Raw genomic sequence first — 15,433 nt, forward strand, 5'->3', positions numbered from 1 at the left:
GACCCTGGGATCATGACCTGAGCCAAAGGTACTTGCTCAACCGACTGAGCCATTCCTTAACCGCTTATAATCTGGCTTCCATTTTTGCTGTCGCCCTGGAACTATGCTGTCCAGATTATGCTCCCACCTCCTAATTGTCAAATTCAAGGCCTCATCTTAAATCTCTTACACTCTTATTTTCTGTGGCACAGAGGACTCCTGGCCACTTGTTTTTGAAACTTTTTCTCTTTTGGCTTTCAAAATATATTCTTTTCATTTTCCTCTTTTGTCTTTTCCTACTGTTAAAAATGATTAAGGAGATTTAGGAAAAGTCCTTGGATTTGAACATTTCATGAAGTGGACAGTCTCTCAGAGCTGCAAAGTGAGGTGGAAGTCAGAACACTTTTATAGGATAAAGAATAAAGCACAAGAAAGAGAAAATGAAAATATCTGTTTGGCTGACTGATAGTCAACCTTGTTTGGAGTGAGACAGCCCAGAGTTGGCTTGGCATTTGGGGACTGGCTAAGGAATATGCTACATTTCTCGTCAAACAGAGAATTAAGTTTCCATTTGCTGACATGGTAGGAATGGCTCCATTGTGGGCCTAGAAATTTATCTCAATACTACCTCTTGGACTATTCCTTCTGTTTTTTCTGTTTCTTGATGTACCATTGCTAAGGATCTGCCCTTTGCCCCCCTTCTCTCTTGCCTTTGTTCCCATATAGTCTTTAATTATTCTTTTTAAGATTTTATTTATTTATGTGAGAGAGAGCAAGAATGAGAGAGATCACAGGAGAGGGAGAAGCAAACCATCTGCTGAGCAGGGAGCCTGACTTGGAGCTTGATCCCTGGACCACAGGATCATGACCTGAGCTGAAGGCAGATGCTCAACCAAGTGAGCTGCCCAGGCGCTTTGCCGTGCAGTCTTTAAACTGTCACCTTTGTGTTGGTGTCTCCCACACCATTTCTTCATTCCTTTCTCTGTGGATTTCCAGGCCTGTACTTCTGTCTATAGGACATCTCTAGACTCTTAGACTGAGCTTACTTTTCTCCTTCTGCTCCAATTGCTTTCCCATTTTACTTTCCAATTTATACTACTAACATTCTATCTGGGTGCCTGGGTGGCTCAGTGGTTGAGCATCTGCCTTTGGCTCAGGTCGTGATCCCAGGGTCCTGGGATTGAGTCTCGCATCGGGCTCCCTGAGGGAAGCCTGCTTCTCCCTCTGCCTATGTCTCTGCCTATCTCTGTGTCTCTCATAATGAATTAACAAAAAATTTTAAAATAACATTCTATGCATCTGGTTGTAAACCTCTTTCTATCTCTCTTTTTTTTTAAGGATTTTATTTATTTATTCGAGAAACAGAGAAGCGGAGAAGCAGACAGAGGGAGAAGCAGGCTCCATGCAGGAAGCCTGACATGGGACTCAATCCCTGGTCTCCAGGATCAGGCCCTGGGCTGAAGGCGGCGTTAAACCGCTGAGCCACCCAGGCTGCCCAAAACTTCTTTCTCCACAGCTCTCAGATTCATTCAGACAACAAAGTCCTATAAATTCTACCTCCTAAAGTTCCTTCTTTTTAATTCAGGTTCTAATCATCTCTCATCCTAGGTCTTCCTACTAAAGTGATCTTTTTTTAAAAAAAGAAAGATACCGCGCTGTGTCTCTTCTGATTCTGCAGTGTGAAATTCAGTCTCCAAAAAGAGCATTCCAGGCCTTTCACATTCTAACTCCAGCTTCATTTCCAGCCTCATTTCCTTCATCCCATCTAACAAACCTGGCTCTGGTAATTCACCCAAAACATCTTCTAGAAGCACACAATGACTTTTCACCCTCTGTGCTTTATTTCTGCTCTGCTCATAACTGCATTTTTTACCTTTTATATTTTGGATCTCAGGTTCAGAAGGTTGAATTATTGATGCTCTAGTTCATGACATCCTATTGTAATTGGTCCTTCCAAAGTCTTTCATCTGTTATTTAGCTGTGCATTGCCCCACAACCTTTCAATGTATTTCAACCTTTCAATGTATTCAATGTCTTTTTTTTATTTGCTCCTGTAAGATATCTATTTTTTGTGTCTCTATATTTAATTTAGATAAATGGTATTGCTATAGATATAATTATTGTTTATCATATTGCTATCGTTATATTGTTATATTGTTATTGATATCATATTGGTTTTTTTAAAATTTAGTACTATGTTTCTAAGCTCTGTCCGTGTTGTTAGTCTATTTATTACTTCTGATTGCTGCATAGTACTTCTTGGTGCACACCCAGCACATTTTATGAATCCCCTGAAAATGGACACAGTGAATGTTTTATACCTGAACCCCTGGGCAAGGCCAGAGTTTCATCATTACCTAACACAACAATTCTCAACCCTATCAGACTCAAAATCTTTCTTAAATAACAGAAGTATTATAATGTCTCCTTTATGATTCTGAAATGACATTCACAGATAATATAACCTCTCAGAGAACACACAATGACATCTGCCTCCTGGTATGGTATACCCATCTTTGTGTAATCCCCTCTCCTTGAGTGTGGGCTGTACCTACTTGACTTCTAGTACATAGAATAGGACAGAGTGATGGGATGCCACTTACAAGATTAGGTTACAAAAAAACTGTGGTGTCTGTCTTGGGCGTTCCTGATTCTCTCCTTCATTTGTGCTGAGAGAGGCAAGCTGCCATGTTGCAAGCTGCCATATGGAGAGGATCCTGTGACAAGAAACTGAGGGAGTTAGTCTACTAACCCAAAGGAATGAATTCCTGCGGACAACCATGTAAATGATTTTGGAAGTGGATCTTTCTTACTTCAGTTGAGACTGCAGCCATAGCCAACATGCTGCCAGCAACATAAGGGATCTTGAGCCAGCTAACCTGCACACAGATTCCTAACCCACAGAAACTGTGGTGAATGTTTGTTTTAAGCCACTAAGTTAGGGGATAATTTGTTTTTTTTTTTAGGGGATAATTTGTTATGTAACAATAAATAACAAATATATCTAACTATCCAATAATATAAAAATAATATATGATGTCCCATTGTAATATAAAGATAAATACAGACAGTGAATTATCTGTTTCAATACATGAATGCTCTGGCTTGAATACACTAGAGAGTATAATGATTTCAGATGCTTGCACCTATATATAGAATCACCATGAATGTAGGGGCTACGAATGCAGAATGATTTCAGTGAGCATGGGATACTCAGATGTGGATTTTGGTGACATTATTTCCTGAAATGCTTCATAGCTTGTTTGATAAGCTCAAAACAAAGTACAATATCCCTCCAATTCTAGGGCACTTGCTATTTTGGGAAAAACTGTCAGTTCATCCCTCCCTGTGTGTCTTTATTCCTTACTTTCACACAGAACATTTCACTTCTGACACTTCTGGTCACCAAATGTGTGTTTCTTTTCTCATAGCAAATAGTTCTATGACACTAGCTGGGTGTCCTACAGTCTAATTCAATTCTGACACTATCTACCTGGACATAGTGTTAGATCCCACTGGCTAAGGGCTCAGTCCCACAAAACTGCCTCCCATTTTAGATGCCAATCACAAGTAGGCCCCAGGTTATCCACATGTCTGTCCAACTTGGCTACAAAAGGTCCCCATGATTTCCTCCCTCTTGGATTTATTTGCTAGAATAGCTCACAGAATTCAGAGAAACATTTATTTAGATGAACAGCCAGATGATGAGAGTGAGGTCTGAGAGGGTCCTGAGTGAAGAGCCTCTGTCCCTGTGGAGTTAGGGGTGTGTAATTCTTTCCATAGGTAGATGTATTCCCCAACCTGGAATGTCTCCAAACTCCATATTTTTGGGGATTTTTATGCTTCCTGTAAGCATGATCAATCATTAACTACATTTCTAGCTTCTGTCCTCTCTCTGGAAAATGGGAGCTGGGACTGAAACCTCCAACCTTTCAATCATAGCTTGGTCTTTCCGGTGACCAGCCCCCAACCAGGAGCCCACCCTAAATTGCCTACCCTAAATTGCTTCATGAGAATAAAAAATGCTCCTATGCTCTTATCACTTAGGAATTGCAAGGGTTTTAGAAGCTTTGTGCCAGGAACTGGAAGCAGAGACCAATATATATATATATATATTTTGTTATCCCACAGTTTCATTCCTAGAAAATGTGAGTTAAAAGCTTAAGACAGGGGATCCCTGGGTGGCTCAGCGGTTAGCGCCTGCCTTTGGCCCAGGGCATGATCCTGGAGTTCCGGGATCGAGTCCCACCTCGGGCTCCCTGCATGGAGCCTGCTTCTCCCTCTGCCTGTGTCTCTGCTTCTCTCTCTCTCTATCTCTCATGAATAAATAAATAAAATCTTTAAAAAAACATAAGACATGTTTAGTATCTAAACAAAGTTAGGTTCTAGGCTCAGATAATTATAGGTTTTTCATTCACATGAATGTTTAGCAGGGCATTCAGAAATATTGTGGGACAACTTCTCCTTGTGTGGCATCATGCCTTGCATTGCAGAACATTTGATATCCCTAGCTTTAGCTTTCTAACGCCAGTGGTTTTCTTCATTGTTCTGATCACAAAATTCCCCACAAATATTTAATCCTCAGTTTAAGGGGGTGATGTTTTCCTCTTAAAAACTAGCGGCGAAGGAAAACATACCCAATAATCAGTGTAGTGCTTGGCAATTAATAATAGTGTAACTAGGGATCCCTGGGTGGCGCAGCGGTTTGGCGCCTGCCTTTGGCCCAGGGCGCGATCCTGGAGACCCGGGATCGAATCCCACGTCGGGCTCCCGGCGCATGGAGCCTGCTTCTCCCTCTGCCTCTCTCTCTCTCTGTGTGTGTGTGAGACTATCATAAATTTAAAAAAAAGAGTGTAACTAGGGCAGCCCCGGTGGCTCAGCGGTTTAGCGCCACCTTTGGTCCAGGGCCTGATCCTGGAGACCGGGGATCGAGTCCCATGTCGGGCTCCCCGCAGAGAGCCTGCTTCTCCCTCTGCCTGTGCCTCTGTCTCTGTCTCTCTCTCTCATGAATAAATAAATTAAATCTTAAAAAAATAATAATAGTGTAACTATAGGTTGTTAAAATTGTGTAAACACACTCTTCGGGCATCCCAAGGACCACTGGCACCCCAGTGATACGTAGCTTCACAGCCCCGAATCAGGGAGCGGTGATTCCATACGTAGAAGCCAATTCAGGGCCACAACATACACACTGCCCAGTCTACGATTTCCTTTTCTTTCCTAATACGTAATCAATCCGTGATCTTGATCACAGAACCTGCGGCTCATCCCCCTGTCCGCTTGCACCTGCCGTTAAGTCTCCGCGCGACCTCCTCGCGGGTTGGCCGACTAGGCCCCGCCCCGCCCGGCTCGGCCCCGCCCCCTCCCCGCCCTCCCGGCTCGGCCCCGCCCCCGCCCCTCCCGGCTAGGCCCCGCCCCTCCCCGCCCCTCCCGGCGCGTCACCGGAAGTGAGGCAGAGGAACTAGTGAAGCGGCTGCAAGCGAGGCTGCGGCTTCTAGGCTGGCCGGCGGCATGGCCGACGAGGAGGAAGACCCTGCTGTGAGTGACCGCCGCCGTTCCCACCCACCCGTTTCTTCATTCCCTGGGGGACAGGAGCGGAGCCTGAGTTCAGATTCACCTTAGCCAGTACACTGGAGAGAGTTCGGAGACTTCACGCCCAGCTAGCCTTTCCCTTCGGGTTCATCTCTTAGTACGTGGGGCAGGACGTGAAGAGTAGGACGGTGGCTGCTTGCTTGCTTCTGCTTGCTTTTGCTTTTGGTGTCTGTTTGCTGGACACTCCGAATCGCCTGGAAAGCCATCCGAGGACAATGCTAATTGTTTGTTAGCGCGCTTTATGAACCGATACTGCAGCTGATAACAAAACTATGTGCTTACTGTAGAGTTGTGGGAAAATAATGGACCGAAAATCAGGGAACCTGGATTTCAAAACCTCTTTTATCTCTGAGCCAGTTTCTTAACTTTGAGCCTTTGTTTACATGTCAAAAAATGGGGTTCAGGCTTATTGGAGGGAAGTTCCTAGTCCTGTGTAAGCGATGCTTAGTAAATACTAGTTTGCTTACTTTGATTCAGTACCAATTCTTAATAGTAAAAACTGTAGTAATAGACTAACTAGTTGGTTTAAAAAAAAAAAAACGTATGGTCATCATAACTTCCAGGAGAGGCAGTAGGATTATTTGTTAGGGACATCGTAGAAGCCATTCCTGCGTAAGTGGAAAGTTGGACTGGATAGTCATTAAGGTTCTTAAAACGCTGAGATTTCATGATTTTTTGCTGCTTGCTTTAGGCTTTCTGGCACAATATCAGTGTTAGAAATGAAAAAAAAATTAAACGTTAATTATTTAATAATCAAATGCAGCACTTGACATTTCACATATACGTTTTAATTTGTAGTTTGAGGAAGAAAATGAAGAAATTGGAGGAGGTGCAGAAGGCGGACAGGGTAAAAGGAAGAGACTTTTTTCTAAAGAATGTAAGTAATATTTGACAATGATTCAATTACAGAGAATAAAAACTTTTTTTTTTTTTTAAAAGATTTTACTTATTTATTCATGAGAGACACACAGAGAGAGGCAGAGGTAGAAGCAGGCTCCATGCAGGGAGCCGGATGTGGGACTTAATCCTGGGACTTCAGGATCATGCCCTGGGCCAAAGGCAGGCGCTAAACGGCTGAACCACCCAGGGATCCCGACAATAAAAACTTTTAGACATGTTTATTCAAAGTAGATTAATGTTCTCTGTGGGAACAATATTCTCAGACTTGCCCATAAAACGTGTTTAACTTCTGAATCAAATAGTAGTGATCCTAACCCCAATTTGTGTGTGTGTGTAGGTGGGTGGGCGTGTATATGCACTTTTCTTTTTAATTGAAGAAATGTGATCAGTGTTTCAATTCAGGGCCAAAAAACATACCTCCATTACTTTTTGTGTCCCTTACTATTGCAGCAGAACTCCTAGACTACAAGTCTAAGGTTATGATGGATCCTGGAACAGGTACTGATGGTAGGAATTAAGTTGGGCCTTCGGACTAAAGCATTGGACAAGACAGAAAGGTGATGAGTAGTGTAAGACAGTACAGTGGCATAGAGATTGTAATGTATTGGTTCTCTAGTGTATTCCCTCAATAGATAGGCTTGACTCTTTTTGGCAGCAGCAAGAGGGAGAGCTGCTGTTCCTAGTGACAGTCAAAGCTAGTCCCTGAAAGGCACTGTGAGAATGTGCTCTCCATCCTGTGTCTTTTACACGTAGTTATGGCTGAGTAGTGACAAAGGAGGCAGCACATGAATATATGGTTTATTTATGCTGGGTCGGACTGAATGATTCCCAAATGCTCTTGAAACTGCAGTCGGTATATATTTATATTTTTTTAATGACTCAAATCCTCCATATCTCAATGTCTCACCTAAAGTTGACCACTCCTTAATCCATCTTTGATACTCTTTATTCTGTTTTTATTTCTTATATCAGCGTAAGAAGGGGATTTCCACGGCAGAGCATCCCAGACTGATGTTTGCATTGTCACTTCTTAGCAGAAATGTTTGTTCTGCTTGGCTTGTTTTATTTTTGTGATGATAAGAGTTTGGAATATTCACAGCCTTCTCCTTGTCTTACTTTAATCTTGTATAATTTATTGGCTGACATCTGTTATCCGAAACTTTGTTTTTTTTTTATTTTTTTTTATTTTTATTTTTTTTAAATTTTTCTTTTTTTTTTTAATTTTCATTTATTTATGATAGTCACACACACAGAGAGAGAGGCAGAGACACAGGCAGAGGGAGAAGCAGGCTCCATGCACCAGGAGCCCGACGTGGGATTCGATCCCGGGTCTCCAGGATTGCGCCCTGGGCCAAAGGCAGGCGCCAAACCGCTGCGCCACCCAGGGATCCCTTGTTTTTTTTTTAATTGCTACTTTATAACACAAAGTTTCAAATAATTCACTGGTATTTGTGTCTTTACAAACCCTTTAACCAAATGCAGTTAACATATATACTGGTGAATTATGCTCATCAAAATGTTAATGACAAAGTATCTTCCTCAAATATTTAAGGAAAAATAGTAAGCTTGCAATGGAGAATCCTGGCAGACAAGTAATGTCTAAAGTATTAGCTGATGATCAAAGTCAACATCACCAGTAATGTATAACATCATGTACCTCCAATATGATGCATTAAGAGGGCACCTCACCTGTATGGTACCCTTTCTAGTAATGAGTACCCACAGTCTAATCATGAGAAAACACCAGAGAAACTCAAATTGGAGAACATTCTACACCATCACTAACCAGAATTCTTCCGAAGGGTCAAGGTCATGAAAAATGACCTTAATTTGAGAAACTGTCACTGATCAATGGAAAGTAAGGAGGCATGATAACTAAATAGTGTGGGATCCTGAAATAGAAAGAGGACATTAGTTGAAAAACCGGTACTGGGGATCCCTGGGTGGCTCAGCGGTTTAGCGCCTGCCTTTGGCTCAGGGTAGGATCCTGGAGTCCCGGAATCGAGTCCCGCATCAGGCTCCTGGCATGGAGCCTGCTTCTCCCTCTTCCTGTGTCTCTGCCTCTCTCTCTCTCTCTCTCTCTCTCTCTCTCATAAATAAATAAATAAATAAATAAATAAATAAATAAATCAATCTTTAGAAAAAAAGAAAAACTAGTGCAATCTGAGTAAGTTCTGTACTTCTATAAATGTTAATTTCTTAGTTTTGGTAAATGTCTGTGGTTCAGTAAGATGTTAAGGGGAAGATGGATATAGGGTATTTGGAAGCCCTTTACTATTTTTGCAACTCTTCTGAAGTAAGTCCGAAATTATCCCACCCCACCCCCCCCCCATAAAAAGGAAAAAAAGTCATAATCCAAAAGAGAAAAAAAAATACTGGCTCTTGTGTTCATTTTTGTACCCCCTATATCTGGACCTAGGCCTGGTGTACTTCATTCTCCTTTCAGTTGGACCAGCTTGTACTCATTTCTTCCTTTGAAGTGTTCTAGGAGATCCATTTTTTTTCCCCCTGTACTTAAAAAAGAAGTACTAGTCTTAAGCTAACAGCTTGATGAATTTTAGGTATTTACATATACTTATAATCACCCCCAGATCAAGATACAAAACCTTTTCAACATTGAGAGAGGTTTTTTTTTTTTTTTAACATTTATATACTCCTTTCAGAATCCAGTAAGAGTTGATTATTCTTTGCAGAAAAATGTACATACACAAATAACATATAAAATTTTTGCATATAATTTCAGAAGGGCTCAAGGATTTCTCAGAGCATGTCCATAGACTAACTGGGAGTTTAGACTATAGGATGAGAATCTATATGGATCCCATCTGCCTTAAACTACCAAGAAGTGTAATACTGTAGAGGGTAGGAATATAGACTCGAGCCAGATCAGCTGCTTTCAAAAGTAGGTTCCAGGGGCGCCTGGGTGGCTCAGTGGTTGAGCATCTGCCTTTGGCTTAGGGCATGATCCCAGGGTCCTGAGATCAAGTCTTGCATTGGGTTCCTTGTGGGGAGGCTGCTTCTCCCTCTGCCTGTGTCTGCCTCTCTGCATATCTCTCATGAATAAATAAATAAAATCTTAAAAAAAAAAAAAAGTAGGTTCCATCTCTTGCTCTATGTAACCTTGGGCAAGTCACTTAGGTCAGTCAGTGCCTCAATATTCTCACCTATATAGAATAAGGATAATAATAGTATCTACTGCAAAGGATTGTTGTGAGGATTAAATGGGTTATATATGTGAAAGGCTTAAAACTATATGCCCGGTAAATAGCTGTTAGCATTTTTTTTTTTTTTACCCTGTATTAGTTTTTTTTTCTCCTCTTTTGCATTATTTATTTTTTAAACATTTTATTTATTTATTCGTAGACAGACAGAGAGAGAGAGGCAGAGACACAGGCAGAGGGAGAAGCAGGCTCCATGCAGGGAGCCCGACGCGGCACCGATCCCGAATCCCCAGGATCACACCCCAGGCCGCAGTGGCGCCAAACCGCTGCGCCACGAGGGCTGCCCTGTTTTGCATTTTTTAATGGTTCTTTCAGATGAAGCCTGAAAAGAGTTTGTTAGCAGAGCATTGATCTAGGAAGTAAACTGTCAAGATTCCACATAGTTTGCTTTCTCCTTTTGATTACCGTGTTCTTCATATAAATAGTATTTGGAGTATTTTCTCTCATGTCCCTTTTCCCTGTGTTAGTGTTAGAAAGGATTTTGCCTTCTCTTTTCTGATGCTCCATGCCCCTCCCACCCACCAACACCATAAACACACAGAACACTCTCAGTAAGGGCTGAGCCATTGCTACTTATCCTGTCACTGCCATGGAGTTTTTTACTTAAAGGTATCCCAGGGTTGTTAGTGAATAGATGATAGAAGTTAGGGAAAGAATATTGATGTCAGGGCTCAGTAACTGGGAGGGAACAGAAATTCCTACTAGGGAAGAACAGGTAGGAACAGTTGGTTATGAAATGTGGTTAAAATCTTTTACATCAAAGTCCATACTTGAAGATGACAAATACAGTGTAAGTATACGTTTATACAAGTATCTTCTCTAATTTGGTCCATTTCTAATTTGAAAAAGTATCAGTAAGATTGTTAAAATTGTTCAGGTAAACAAAAATGACATCTTTTACAGTGCGATGTATGATGTATGGGTTTGGGGATGACCAGAATCCTTATACTGAGTCAGTGGATATTCTTGAAGACCTTGTCATAGAGTTCATCACTGAAATGGTAAGATTTCTTTGTAATTGGTCTTAGTTACTTGAGTAATATATTTGAAATTCTAGCTTTTAGATAAGACTAGAACTTTGCCATCCTCTTGAAATAAGCTTATCCATTTGAGTGCCTTTTTGTGGAACTTACTGGTTATTATTTATCATTAAAGATACATAGATATGTAAACATACATGTATGTAGTATATGTATACATACAATATTCTACCCTCTCAAAAAAAAAAAAACACAATATTCTACTCTCTCCTGAATTTTATTCCTAAGGACATAATTATAAGATCCTTGAATAAAATATTAAAATATTAACCATAATCCTGTCATCTAATGTAAGTTTCCCCCTTCCAGTATTTATTTAAATGTATACAATGCTTACATAGTGGTAATCATGGTAAATATTTATTTTACTCAGTTTTATAGTATGTATTTCTTATATTCTAATCACAATTATTTTAATAGTTACATAAAATTCATTTAAGTTGTTTTCTAATATATTTAACCATATCTCTCTTATATAAATCATTTGCAGATTATTTTTCATTGAGTAGGTAATTTTGAATGATCATATTCATGAAATGTCCTCCCATCTCCTTGTATATACTTACAGGGATGGGGATACTGAGTTTGGTTGTGTTCCTTGACTTTTTCTATTTATTTATTTTTCTTTTTCTTTTTTTTTCTTTTTTTATTTTTTGTTCCTTGACTTTCTACCTTGTATTATATTATAGATTATTTCTGCATCGGGCTCCCCTCAGGGAGCCTGCTTCTCCGTCTGCCTGTGTCTCTGCCCCTCTCTCTCTCTAATAAATAAGTGAAATCTTAAAAAAAAAAAAGATTATTTCATTAGTACAGAATAATAGAAGTAAAATTCCTGTGAATATTCCAGAATATGCATTTTTAAAAATTATTTTCCATTTATAAAAATAATATTAAGTTTAGGCGATATTAAAAGGTTCAGGAAAGAAAATAGAAATCTGCAATCCTTCCACCTAGAAACGACTTATGCTGAGATTTTGCTGAATATTTTCTTGTTTTTTTTTTTTTTTTTTTTTTAAAGATTTTATTTATTCATGAGAGAGAGAGAGAGGGGCAGAGACACAGGCAGAGGGAGAAGCAAGCTCCATGCAGGGAGCCCGATGTGGGACTCGATCTCGGGTCTCCAGGATCACGCCCTAGGCTGAAGGCAGGCACTCAACTGCTGAACCACCCAGGCTGCCCTTCTTGAGTTTTTTTGCACGTATTTTTAAACTTTATTAAATTGAAATCATATAGTATATTTAGTCTTAGAGCTTGCTTTTTCAATTAGATAAGTAGAACTCTGACCCCCAGGTCGTTGCATAACACTGTAATATTTTTAATGGCTTCTTAATATTGACTGGATATGCCCAAATTTTTTTATTTAATGCCTTATTAAATACTTAGTTTCCCCTTTTTTAGTCATTAGAAATAATGCTATGATGAACCTTTGTTTTTGCACAGGATGAATATGTGATATGAGATGAGATTTATTTGAATTTGAGAAGACCTACCACTATTTATCAGGTACTGAGACAGAAAGCTTTAATGAAATGTGCAGTTAAAAAGAAATTACAGAATTATTTTATATAAATAACATAAAACAATAACAAAAAACAAAAAAGAAACCAATAATTTGGGCAGCCCGGGTGGCTCAGTGGTTTAGCGCCTGCCTTCAGCCCAGAGCATGATCCTGGAGACTCGGGATCGAGTCCCGCATTGGGTTCCCTGTGTGGAGCCTGCTTCTCCCTCTGCCTGTTGTCTCTCTCTCTCTTTGTGTCTCTCATGAATAAATAAATAAAATCTTAAAAAAAAAAAATCACGGGATCCCTGGGTGGCACAGCGGTTTGGCGCCTGCCTTTGGCCCAGGGCGTGATCCTGGAGACCCGGTATCGAATCCCACGTCGGGCTCCCTGGTGCCTGGAGCCTGCTCTCCCTCTGCCTATGTCTCTGCCTCTCTCTTTCTCTGTGTGACTATCATAAATAAAAATTTTAAAAAAATCAATAAATTTGATAGCTTTTATATCCTTAGTATTGTAAGATGTTTATAAACCATTAAGAGAAATGTTGCTGTAATACAGTAGAAAGTGGATAAACGACATGAATAGAAAGACAATTTACAAATGAATAGCTATAAAAATTAGAAGAGAAAATCTTCAGGTTCACCAATATTAAATAATTGGAAATTAAAAGAGTAAAATACTAGATTTGTTTTAAGTTAATTTATTTCTTTGTAATAGACTCACAAGGCAATGTCAATTGGAAGACAAGGTCGGGTACAAGTCGAAGATATCGTCTTCTTGATTCGAAAGGACCCAAGGAAGTTTGCTAGGGTTAAAGACTTGCTTACTATGAATGAAGAATTGAAACGAGCTAGAAAAGCTTTTGATGAAGCAAATTATGGGTCTTGACACTTTCTGTATTTTCTGAAGCTTCATTATTTTCTGGGGAAACCGTGTATAATAATTGTATATTTTCCACAGTAAGGTCCCAGTATCTATCCATGTATATCCAAGATGGAGAAACAAAGTTTTCAGCTTTTATTTTCAGATCTTCAATTTTAGAGTGAAATTTGAGCCTTGAATTGCCTGCCCTTATATGACTATACTTGAATTACTTGTTGGGTTTTAATGACCACATGTAAGTTGAAATACCTTGCAAACCATGCAGTTCCTTCTGACTTTGACCGTCTAAATGATGAAGTAGTATTTATGTGTTGAGTGTATTTGTGCCATTGTAGGCTATACAATAGCTGTTTAATATATGAAATCTAAAGGGCACCTTTGATTATGATTGCTAAGATGTTTCATGTATTCTAAAGTTTTTAGACTACAGAAGTCTAAGAAATTATTAAGAGAGTGAACTGGTTTGCATTTTTTTTTAAAGGAGAAGGTAATACAAGAAAATAATAGTGTTTTGGAGGAATGTTTATCGGTCTTAAGATACTTGTTTTTTAATATTCTTTAGATTACAAGAATGATTTTTTTGTTTGTTTTTTTAAATGAAAAGTTTCATGTGAATTCTTCCGTATTGGAAGGCTTTGATTTAAAACCTTTTGGACTTAATAATGAACTAGTTGTCAAGTTTTAAGAGAACTCATTTTCCTAGGTCAGATTAAAACTTCTGTAAATAAATACTTTCAGTAGTAGAAATGGTGTTGCTTAAAAAGCTGATGGCAGGATAAGCATTTGAGATAGTGTTTTATTAACATGTTTGTTAGTAATTGTTCATTGTGGAAATGTGTACTTGACTAAAATTATATATGGCTATGGAAACCACTTTTGTAGTTCAGGATATACCATTTTTGTGTGTGTTAAGCTTATTAAATTATTGCATTTAGATTAAAATAAGAAACTGCAATTAAGGGGATTACTGAATATTTCTCTGTGAAATAATGTTTTGTGTGCTGCTTATAAACATAAATCAGTATGTAGGAGAATTTCACTTTCTTAACCTGTTGATACAAGGAATAAAATGAAAAATTAGGTTTATAATTGAATTTGACTGTGATTTATCAGCTTTTTCTCCCCATTACTAGTAATATAATTTTGGCTGCTTAATTTCATTAAAAATCGTTTTTTCTATATTATTCTTGTAGTCCTTCTGAATTGATAATGGGATTCAAGATAGCTGGGCTGATCTTTGTGTTATTTAAAAAAGCAAAAACTGGGGTTCCTGGCTGGCACAGTCAGTAGAGCATGTGACTCTCAGTCTCAGGGTCATGAGTTCAAGCCCCATGTTGGACATGGAGCCTACTTTTAAAAAACAAAAAACAAAAAGGAAAATCCAATTGAAAAGCTACTCCAATCTAAGCTGAAATCAAGAGTGCAAGTAGAATAATAAGATCTCAGCGTATCACTTTTTGTTGATCAGGGTATACTTCACCCTGAAAAAAGAACTGGTAATAACTAGTGGGCAGCCCGGGTGGCTCAGCGGTTTAGCGCTGCCTTCAGCCCAAGGCCTGATCCTGGAGACCCGGGATCGAGTCCCATGTTGGGCTCCCTGCATGGAGCCTGCTTCTCCCTCTGCCTGTGTCTCTGCCTCTCCCTCTGTGTCTCTCATGAATAAATAAAATCTTAAAAAAAAACAAAAACCTAGCACTAGGGGAGCTATACTGGTACTTGTCTTAGTTAGCTAGGGCTGCTATTACAATATCATAGACTGGGCAGCTGAAACAACAGAAATTTACTTTGTCACAGTTCTAGAGGCTGGAAGTCTAAGATCAGAATGTACCATGGTTGGGATCCAATGAAGGCTCTTCCTGGTAGCTTACAGACAGCTGCCTTCTCACTGTGTCTGTATTTGTCTGAGAGAGCTCTGTTGTTTCTTCCTCTTTTTATAAGGGTACCAGTTCTGTCAAATCAGGGTTCCACCCTTACGACATCATTTAACCTTAATAGCCTCCTTAAAAGCCCTATCTCCAATATAGTCAGGTGGAAGGGGAGGGTTAGGGGCTTAAACATAACAAATTTTAGGGGGTTATAGTTTAGTCTATAGCAGTGCAATTAATCTTACTATTTCGCCAGTCACACTGGCACATAAGTTTTTTATGGGACCTTGTAGATTGCAAGTGATAGAACTTGACTTAAAAATAGCATAAGCAGAAGAGAGGAATTTATTGGTTTATCCAACTGAAACAAGGGAAAGTGGGGATGAAGTTGATTCCCCAGAGTTGACTGGATTTAAGAACTTGAGGATTGGGATGCCTGGGTGGCTCAGCGGTTG

At 39.5% G+C, this 15,433-nt stretch overlaps 1 protein-coding gene across 1 annotated transcript; it reads left to right on the forward strand.

Annotated features, from left to right (window-relative positions):
- Window positions 1–5,434: 5,434 nt before the first annotated feature.
- TAF13 (TATA-box binding protein associated factor 13) lies at window positions 5,435–13,404 on the forward strand. Its single transcript, NM_001252038.1, is given in 4 exon segments — window positions 5,435–5,517; window positions 6,370–6,448; window positions 10,596–10,693; window positions 12,949–13,404. Coding segments are annotated over 4 exon segments (375 nt in total). The 5' UTR covers window positions 5,435–5,490; the 3' UTR covers window positions 13,120–13,404.
- Window positions 13,405–15,433: the final 2,029 nt, after the last annotated feature.

This window comes from Canis lupus, chromosome 6 (assembly GCF_011100685.1).
Source record: "Canis lupus familiaris isolate Mischka breed German Shepherd chromosome 6, alternate assembly UU_Cfam_GSD_1.0, whole genome shotgun sequence".
NCBI classification, from domain to species: domain Eukaryota; kingdom Metazoa; phylum Chordata; class Mammalia; order Carnivora; family Canidae; genus Canis; species Canis lupus.